The sequence below is a fragment of the Mastomys coucha genome, chromosome X (assembly GCF_008632895.1).
Source record: "Mastomys coucha isolate ucsf_1 chromosome X, UCSF_Mcou_1, whole genome shotgun sequence".
Lineage (NCBI taxonomy): Eukaryota > Metazoa > Chordata > Mammalia > Rodentia > Muridae > Mastomys > Mastomys coucha.
The window spans coordinates 132,180,749-132,191,150 of NC_045030.1; the positions used below are offsets into that span (position 1 = coordinate 132,180,749).

At 34.7% G+C, this 10,402-nt stretch overlaps 1 protein-coding gene across 1 annotated transcript in view; it reads left to right on the forward strand.

The window, feature by feature from the left end:
• Positions 1-9,695, forward strand: part of Nrk (Nik related kinase) — a 108,724-nt gene extending 99,029 nt beyond the window's left edge. Inside the window, exons 31-33 of the mRNA XM_031376998.1 lie at positions 1-105; positions 3,142-3,281; positions 6,297-9,695. Coding sequence (XP_031232858.1) covers positions 1-105; positions 3,142-3,281; positions 6,297-6,392 — 341 coding nt within the window. The 3' untranslated portion in view covers positions 6,393-9,695. The remainder of the gene's footprint in view (positions 106-3,141; positions 3,282-6,296) is intronic.
• The last annotated feature ends 707 nt before the right edge of the window (positions 9,696-10,402 follow it).

Consider the following 10,402-nt stretch of genomic DNA (forward strand, 5'->3'; position numbering starts at 1 on the left):
TTGGGGTGATGCTCTCCTTCAGTACAGAAGCTGCCTCTGAGGAAGCCAATGAACAACTCCTCAAGAAGGTCCTTGACGTGTGGAAAGACATACCTTCTTCTGTGGGTATGTACAACATTTCTTTTTGCTCTCAAACCATCTAGACAAGCTTTAACAGGATAAAAAAAATGTCCTAAATAAGATTTCCTGGATTGTTTCTTTTTCTTAAAGCACTGAAGGGTAATTTAAAGTCTTATACATTTAAAAAAAAAACTACTTCTATCTTGTCTGGTCACTTTATAGAGTGGCATTTGTGTGAAGTCCTTTATACTTGTAAGTTGCCACCCAGATGGCAGTATGAGTATAACCACACTTTTTCAGCCTACACCCCTAAACAGGGCAGGACTGCTGGTCTAGGAAATTAAAATAACTAATTTGACATTCCTTTTTCTGTTCCTAAGGTTTGGTGACTAGATGACAGAAAGTATTACAAATAGTTAACTTATTAGAGAAGGTAAAGGGTAGAATGATAAGATAAATGATCTACTCCCCATCTCCCTACCCTCTATGTGTGTGTGTGTGTGTGTGTGTGTGTGTGTGTGTGTGTGTGTGTGTTTGCAGAGACAAAGTGAGTTCTAGAAAAGAGAGAGACAGCGAAGGAAAGAAAGGCTGTTGGTCCAAACGGAGGACAGAATCCTCACAAATGTCTATGGGTAGAAGTGACATCCACATTGTTTTAGTGACCAATTTGAAAGAACTTCTCAAGTAACTTTCTTACAGGATGATAGGTTGTTTTTTTTTTCTTTCTTTCTTTGCTTGCATTGCATCTTCAGAATCTTTTAATTATTTTTATACATGGTCAATGTTAAGGATTGTCCTGAAAACCTACTCTAATTTCTTCCAACAGGTAAGAATTCACAGAGGGCTTAAAACCATTATAAGTGACAGACACTTAATGCTTACAGTACAAATTGATGAATTTAGGGCAAAGGAAAGTAAGCACAGGGAGTCATGTTATATCTTGGGTAGTGATCCATCAGGGAACAATAAGTGAGGTAGGACCTAGTGAGGCAGCCCAGTGAAAGAAACCTTGCCTAGGATGTGCAAAGACTGGCTTCCATCCCCAGAACCTCAGAGAGTACGTGAGTCAGAAATGAAAAGCAGGTACCTACGTTGAAAGGGGAAAGTAAGCCGAACACCATATTCAAGCCACTCAATGGTCAGAGCTGTAAAAGGGATTTTAAAATGTTCTTAGGCAAGAAGAGTTCTAACCTAGATCAAAAAGCTTGGTAGAATTTGAAAGACATGTATACAATAAAATAGCACATCACACAAACACATGGTTTTTTTTGTTTGGTATTTATTGAGAATATATTACAATATAACACTGATATCAAGGAAATAATTCAATCTGTTTTCTACTTCAACACAAGTTGCTCTTTACAAATAGCATAAAACCAGATTTCCCTAGACTAAAATTTACATTTCTTTAAACTATAATATTTTCAATAACAAGGACAATGTTCTTTATTCCCAAATAAATGTCTCACAGTTTAAGAATAGCAGATAGTTTTGCCAAAAAACATCTACTCCCAGATTTCAGAGTCCCATTTCAGAAAGCACACTAGTGCAGTGAGTAGTGGCAGGTCTGGGAGAACGAATGCACTGGGTTCTGAACTCAGTAGACAGGCTGTTAGATTGGAAAGGTTTATTCTATGTGGCTATTGAGAAGGATAGTATTTTAATGTTGTTGTCACAGGAGGCAAAACAAAATGCATTCATAGCTGTTAGACCTGTTACTAGTTTCTGTAAGTCATGTCACTGATTCTTCATACTTCCTGTGCCTATGTCAATTCTGGCTGGAAAGTATACTACTAAAGTTACTTAAAAACAGCTATTTTTCCTAGTCAAACTGTGACAGAAATTTAATAACAATTTTGAAATCAAATTCATACAGGTAAGTAGTTTTAACTGTAGTTTAAAAAACCAGGATAATAAATGCTTTGTACTTTTTTTTTTCAGGCTAGCTACATTGCTCATACTATGTATTTGCTAGTTACTTTTATAAGATTGTAGTCTTCCATAAGTTATTTTATGTAAATTTAATGTACACATACAACAGGTACATTTTGGTTTAAGCAAGTGTACCTGAGAGCATTTGATAAAAATGGGAGATTTTTTTTTAAAAAAGACAAGTATACTAATGCTGATTTTCCCTCTTTTATAATAAAGGAAAACAGAAAGTCAGATTAATTAACAAATTCTGGTTTCAAAGTGCCATGTTTTGTATTTTAACTTCAGTTAAAATTTGTGTCATTTTAAATGTTACAATTTACTTTATATATGGAAATTTTCTTCCATGTAAATTTCATAAAGAATAAAAATTTGAAACTTAAACATTTAATAATATTGCTCCTTATGCTATAAAATACTTTATAGAATCAATGTAGTATATGTACTTTTCATAATTAGGGTTATGCTTTCATAAATGATATTGCTATGATGGATTATAAAACCTGACTAAAAGTTTAAAATGTAATACAATTTTCCCCAGAAGGAAAAACCCTTAAGTGTATAAAATTACCCTCAGTTCTGCTTATAGCAGAAAAAATTATTCAATTAAATTAGGGTTATTAAAGTCATTATTTGAATAAGATATTGTTTACCAGATTTAGTTTTTTTCAGGGCTGAGAACAGAACTTAAATCCTTGCACACTACCACTTAGCTAAATACCTACATCCTGTTTTAATTTGTTGAACAGTTACTTTTCCATGTTATGCCACAATACAACTCTTTATTAGCAACCTTCCATTTGTATCTGGTGTGATACTGTATCCCACCTATACTATGATAAAAAATGTAAAGCCATGGATTGATCTGAGCAACTAGAAACAGAGTCATTACCTCTTGGGTTTGTCTGTGGTCTGATAGTACATTAATTCAAACATTAAGAAACTTCTAGCAAGTCAATGTTCATAACCTATAGAATACAAGTCCTAGGCAGCAAAATGTCCAAAATGGTAGACTTCAAAATAAGATGAAGAACACATGCGGTTAACCTAACCTAGAACTATGAGCTCCTTAATAGTTAACTTCAGCTATTTTTCATATCACTGCTACCAAAAATAAATGTTCTTTTGCCATCTCCAATCGTATTGTAGCATTTGAGTGTACAAAGAGAATCACTGGATGGGACCAAAAGGCTATTGAAGTGCGCTCTCTACAGTCAACTATTCTCGAGAATGAGCTGAAGCGCCGCTCAATCAAGAAACTGAGATTTCTGTGTGCCCGTGGTGACAAGGTATAGTTTACAGCTTTCAGTAAAGTAAAAATAAACTAAGCATTGAAATTAATTAGACTTCATACCTTTTCCTTTTGCTTCTAAATATTTAGAATTTTTTTAAATTGGCACATTATTAATAAAACAATTTTCATCTTTGCAGTAGAAATCTATTTGGTAAATAACGGAATTTTCTTTCAACAGAAGCCATTTTCAAAGTACAAATCTCTAGTTACACCCTAATTAAACTAGGATATTTTCTTTGGCATGAACTCTTTCATTAGTTTTGATCCATGATCCTTTTCATTTTCCTGCCAAGAAATTTAAGCAAAAAGTATGAGAGCAAAATCTGCCTTCTTAGAATGATTTAAGTGTTTTGATTTGGATTAGCCTAATTTAATCACACATATGAATGACATTCTTTGTGATATTTCTGTGTATGCCCTCAATGTGCACTACTCAGATCTACAATCCTTTTATCTGCCCCACTCCCAATATTGTTCCTAATCTCTAGATTGATTTTTGTTTAGCTTTGACATATAAAAGAAACCATTAACATTTGTTTTTAGCTCATTGCACTTAAGTTCTCTAGTTTGGGCTGAAAGTGAATGATTTTATTAGTTTTATCCATTCATTTGTACATTGGTGCCTAGCTTGACTCAAAAGTTATTGTGGATAATGCTCCTATAATCATGGGCATATAAATATCTCTGGTAGGCTGATACCCAATTCTGGTGGACAGATACTAAAATATGTGAGAACCAGGTCACATGACAAGTTTATTAGTTTGCCTGTCTGTTTGTTTGTGGAACTTTTGATTCATAGTATTTCCACAACGGCTAGAATAATTTACTCTCCCACCATCAGTGTGTGAGAAGTCCTTTCCAGCCATCTCCTTGCCAGCATTTATTTGCTTGCTGAAAATCTTCCATTTCTACTTTTAGCATATTCTAAGCCTAAAAGAAAAAGTACTTAATCTTTGTTGAATATATAATTATATGTTGGGCTATGTGCTTGCTATTTTAGAAGCTTGTCTCAGTTTATCCTCACAAGTAGGTATAATGACGATGTTACAATGAAGAAAACTAAAATTGAGACTTGGAAATTTTCTGTGCAATTTGATCAGTGTTAACTATTAAAATAGCTAGATGGGAAAGTTCATCACCTAAATTAATAATTTAAGAAATAATACTGTGAAAAAATAACCTTGCATATAATTAAGAATCATTACCAAGGAGTACACAGAATTCAAATTCTGTGTAAACAGCAAATTCAGAGAAATCAGCAAAGTTGTCACATGTCAAGAAAATGGGCGCAATTTCGAGGATGTAATGTACAGGGCTTGAGGTCAGAGAGCTTTGGATTGCAGTTCTGGTTCTCTTACCTAACAAGATGTGAGAACCAGAAATGTTTAACTGCTCTTTACTTTTTTTTCTGTTGTTAGGGGTTAGTAGAATCCTGAGGAACCCAGGGCCTCACACATGCTAGGCAAACATTGTATCACTGGGCCACATCAACAACCCTTGTTTGATCTTTTTAAAATTTAATTCCTTTTTCCCTAAACTGGAATAACTGTTTTGGGAACAAAGTTAGAATTCTAATGTATCATGTGCAGACACAGCATCTTCCAGGGTAGTTGACACATACAAGGTGTGAAGGGTAGCTGCTTGATCTTACCCTTATCATCATTAGGTCTCATGCCCTGCTACCTATAAGCATCATTGACTTTAAAAGCTTTTTGCCTTCTCTTTGAGATTTATGTCTGGGTTCTATTCTGGTTTTCTTTATTATGGAAGAACCCATGTTTATACAATGTGTTCTTCCTCAACACATTGTGTTAACTCATTTTACCAAGGGAAGGAGGAAATGTAACTCAATTACAATCTCAAAAAATGAAAACAAATTTATTTTAATTAAGATTGGCTTTTCTTTTAATATAAGGAAACAAATTATTTCTGTCATTTGCCACCTGTGCTTATGCTTAATAAGCTATTGAAATGTTCTACTTTTTATGACTTTCTCTTTCTGTAAAATGAATTGACACTATAAAATGTAGAAATTTTAATTACAACATTACTGCCCTGCATTTTCTCCCTTCAGATCTATACCTCTCCCCAGTCATAATAGTCCCCTTATTGTAATATATTAAAATATTATAATATAATATAGTATAATAATGAGTTCACTCATTATTATTGCATGCAAATATCCATATGTATATGCATATATTCCTAAATATAACCTGTTTAGTCCACAGAATGTTGCTTGTATGTATGTATCCAGGGCTGACCTTTTGGCACTGCACAAGTAATTGTTGTGCTGTTTGCTGGGGAAGACCACCTCTCTCACTTCCTGCTCCTAGCTTTCTTCAGTTGCCTGTAGTACGTTGTGTAGAGTTGAGGTCTAATGGGCTTCTCTCCATCCAGTTCCATGTGTTCATTGTTGTCATCCTTGCTTAGCTAAAGGAAAGTATTGTTAACCAAAACTAATAAGAAACTTCCAGAGAGGAATACCATCTACTATAAATAAATGGCAGTTGATAGCTGCTAAGGGAAGGAGAATCATTTGTCTTTGAGATGCAAGGGAGTGGTCACTGGTATCTTTCCAAGATCCAGTGGATGGTCTGTACATAGGATCCAACAATTTATAAATTTTAAAAAGAAGACAGGAATCTGGGGGTCCATAGGTAATTGAAAGGGAAATGACCAGGTGATCAAAATTCATTGGGTAGATGTGTGAAAGGCTCCAAGAATAAATTTTAAAAGTGAAACAACGCCAAAATAATAAAGTGTATTAAATTACAATTATGTAGACTATGGTGAAAAGGTTACTTTGAAATATGTAATTTAAATCCCACACTAATCAAAAGTATGTTCCTTAACGAAGAAAATTTGCTCCAAACGAGATGACTTAACATTTTGATTACATCAAACTATAGTTAGACACTGGTACTTAACACTTTGTTTATTATGTATCTAATTTCAATGGATTAGAAACTCACTGATGATGCTTTTTCTTCTTCTTCTTTTTTTAAAGCTGTTCTTTGCTTCAACACTGAGCAATCGCCGCAGCCGAGTTTACCTTATGAGCCTCGGGAAACTTGAAGAGCTCCAAAGAAGCTATGCTGTTTAAAGGGTTCCAGTGATCGATGCCATTTATATCCATCACACACATGCCATTACATCCTAACATCGGTGTTTTATCATTAGATAAAATTTTCATCAGAGGCTTTTAATGTAGCACAGAATAGTTTGGATAAGAAATGAAGCTTTAAAAAGAAAATTAACTATAGCAAGCTCTATGTACTCCAGTGGTGTACAATCTGTTTTGCACAAACTTTGTAACTTTTGTTACTGTGAATTCAAACATTTCTTAGGACATTTTGGACAGTATCTGTATTCAGATTTACAGCATGGAGTAAAGAAACCTGTTATAAATTACATCACCGGCAACTTTCAAAGGAATTGGCCCTAATTAAGCTTTTCCAAAACAATATATATATATTTCCAAGTAAATGTTAGATTAAAAGACAAAGCATAATGAATTTTACAACCCTGACTAAGGTTGAACAACCTGTTTGCACAAGGAAAATTACATAGATCAAGGGGAACATTCTACCTAATTCTTTTTCATAATAAATCTCCAATTGAAGATCAATTGTGAATTTTTACATCCCCTTGTTAAATTTAATTTCTCTATATAAGAAAAAGAGAAGAAAACCCCAGATGATTGCTTCTGCCCTCCTAAAAGCCCCAAATATGTGTAATAGCTATTTTTACAAACTATCAAACGATATATTTGCTATCTTGAATACAGGACTGAACTCCAATGCACATGTACTGTAGAAAGTTTTTTTTAGTACATCAAAGAAGGCGTCAAATTTTGTCCCCCAAATTGGCTAAGTTTTTAATTTTTTTATATAACCAATACTGTGACCATCAGACAGGATTTAATATTTTTAAATATTTAAATATATTTTAAATACATTAAAATATATAAAATGTCCTCCAAGTTATTAAGCAAAACAATGCAACAAAAGGAGAAGAATGTTCATGGGTGATAATTAGATTTTTACATTTTTAACACTGTAAATTCAGAAATTAAGATAATCATGGTGAATAATCCAAATTTAGAGTCATTTGTTCTAGATTTCTTAAATTTGTTCTATAATTCTTAAAATTATAAGAATTTGAGAAAAATATAACATCCATTGTATATTAAAGTCTGCAAAACTGAAGTAGTGAAATTCATGCCAGTCCATATCCACATATTTTATAGACGCCAAAAATAGGTGATATTTGCTCACCTATGGTAACTGCTACCTGATTTTTTTTTAAAAGCGTGACTTATACCTATCCATCCTCAATGACATGGTTAGTTCTGGGGTAATAGAAAAAGCTACAGAACCTACCACAAAGTATACCTCAATAAGTCCTCTAGTTCTGCTTCTCTCATCTGAAGAGTATGCTAGTAGGATAATAATTTTTAAACTACCTGGTTAACCAAAACAAAAGCAGCTGATTAAGTGTGATTTCCTGATAGTAGATCATTTCCTGGTACCTTTGTGCCAGAAATGAAGATTTGGATTTTCCTAATGACTTCTATCAAGAGTGTAGTAACTCAGTGTTCAGATTGTAGGAGAACCTGAATCCACAAGTTAAATGTGATTCGCATTTCTGTTACTGTGACACACTAATGTGATTCTAAAACTGGCTTATCCTTGAGTGTTTACAATTCAAATTACTTTTTTTTAAGTTCAGTAGTTATTTTAAATAAGCAAACTTTAATGTCAAATTAATACCTTAGAAGTAGTTTTCTTTAAAAAAAAAAAATTGTACACCAAAAGGCCGTGAGGAACTTTGTGCAAGTACCTTATCGCTGAGGAAATGGAGCTTGCTATGTCAGAGGTTCAGAACTTTTTCTCATTTAAGTAGTATGTAGGAACAAGCCTTTTAAGAATTTTTTTCTTCATAATATTTACTCAAAAATAAGCTTACAGTAAGTTTTATCTTAAAATCATATGTTTAAGGCAGTAAGACATGAAACCAAAAACTATTTTAGCAACTCAACTCCCGTTGTTCTCTGTGGCATTTATTCCAGCAAGCACAGGAAATAGCAAAGAGAATCTACAGTGCTGTCCCAAAGCAATTACACAGGAAAGATTACCAATGTAGTGCTGGGCTTTGAAGGCCAAAGTGTTAGTGAAGAAATGGAGCTTGGCACCTAGCAAGAAGAAAGGAGATTGGAGCATTGGGTGCTCAAGTAGGAAAGATTGAAATATTTGAAGTAGTTCATTAGTCCTAAAGGTCACTAATGAATAGTTGCAACTTAGGTGTAAATCTGTATGGGAGTTGTATAGCCTCTGACAGGTGCGAAAACAGAGTGGGACTATGTCCTTTCTTCCTCATTATACCTTGTAATAGGAGAAATGACATATGCCCTATACCTTGTAACAGGACCTGCAAGGCCCAATACATGGCAGAAGTGTGGAGACGCAGCCCAGAAAGCCAGTTTTAATGAGAATCATGGTTTGAAGTGTGAACATTTTGGCAGGTTATGAGCCTCACTGGAGAGAGAACGGTTTGATTTCATGGCGGTTTAGTTTTATTACCAAAGCACTGGTAATAAAACATATCATGTGAGATGTTTGAAAACTAGAATAGGGCTGGTAACAAAATTCCTGAATGAATGAATGAATTCAAACAAAGTCAGATCCTAAGAGCAAAGAGCAAGAAGGGAAAATCAGGCAAAGCTGCATGGCCTATTTACTCATGTCTCTTCTCACGAACTTCAGAATGCATAAGATTAGGTACTTTCTGTGTCACCATTTCTGAGATAAATTGATAGCTAGGTGATGTTTTCTTCCAAGATTCATTTCTTTGAGTGCTAGAGAGATAGCTAGGTAACTATAGCCCATGCCTTATAGGCTGTAAATTCCATCCCCAGAAATCACATGCAAATTTCAATCCGTGATGGATACTTTCAATCCCTGTGCTAAGAGGGTAGACAAGTAGATCTCTAGAGCTTGCTGGCCAATGAAAAACCCTATCTCCAAACAGGCAGATAGATGGCACTGCTGAGGATAACACTGGTTGTTATCTTCTGCTCCCATTCTCCCTCCCTCTCCCCTCCCTCTCTCACTCATTCAGATACATGCTCACAAAAAAACCAAAAGTACACACACACACACACACACACACACACATACACATGAAACACAATCCATTCATCTGAGATAGTCTCTGTAAGATACAGAATAATGCCACACACTCTCAATGGGATTTTTTAAGTACTTTTTCGGTTGTTCCAAGACGTGTTCCAGTTGGCATCACTTATATTCAACTTGTACTGTGTTAACCTTTGAGATGAATCGATTGACCAGAAACTCTGTAATGAATCATTGTTTGGCATCTTAAATAAAAATTGGCAATTATTGATTGGTGTCATTATTGGAATAATATATGCATAATGCCTTGGAATTTAGGCATATTTGAGAAATAATAATTTCTTTAAATTAGGTAAGAATGTACCAATTAGGGGATGTTAGAGGGTCTCTGTGTTGAGAGTTCTGGCCAAGTAAAGGTGTATTTATCTAATAGGAACTCTTTCTATAGGCAGAAGAATATATGTCAGTAAACTGCTTGTAATCCAAGCATCAGAGAACTGATAAAAAATTGTTAATAAGCCCAGAACTGGGGGAAGAGAACAGACGTGGATCCCTGGAGCTTGATGTCTAACCAGTATAGCCAAATCAGGGATTCTGATTCAGTAAGATGAAAAGTAAGGTGGCAAGCAACTGAGGAAGACACCCAGTGTCAACCTATGTCCTCTAAATGCACACGAACACATACAGAAAACATACACATGCACATACAGTATCTCTTTGAGGCTACACTTGTGAAATTAAAAGCTAATAACATTTCTTCTAGATACTTGGGACATGCACACATAGAGTCACATAAGATAGAGGGAGACTCATTTTGGGGTACTATAGTGGACACACGGGACTAGAGTCATTTGGTATGGGGAAACTCAACCAAGTTTCAATATTTCCCTAACTATCATGCCAGTCCCATGCCTTCATGTCTGCTGGAGAAGGAAAGGGAGGAACCTTATCTAAAGAGAAGAGTACATATTTAGAG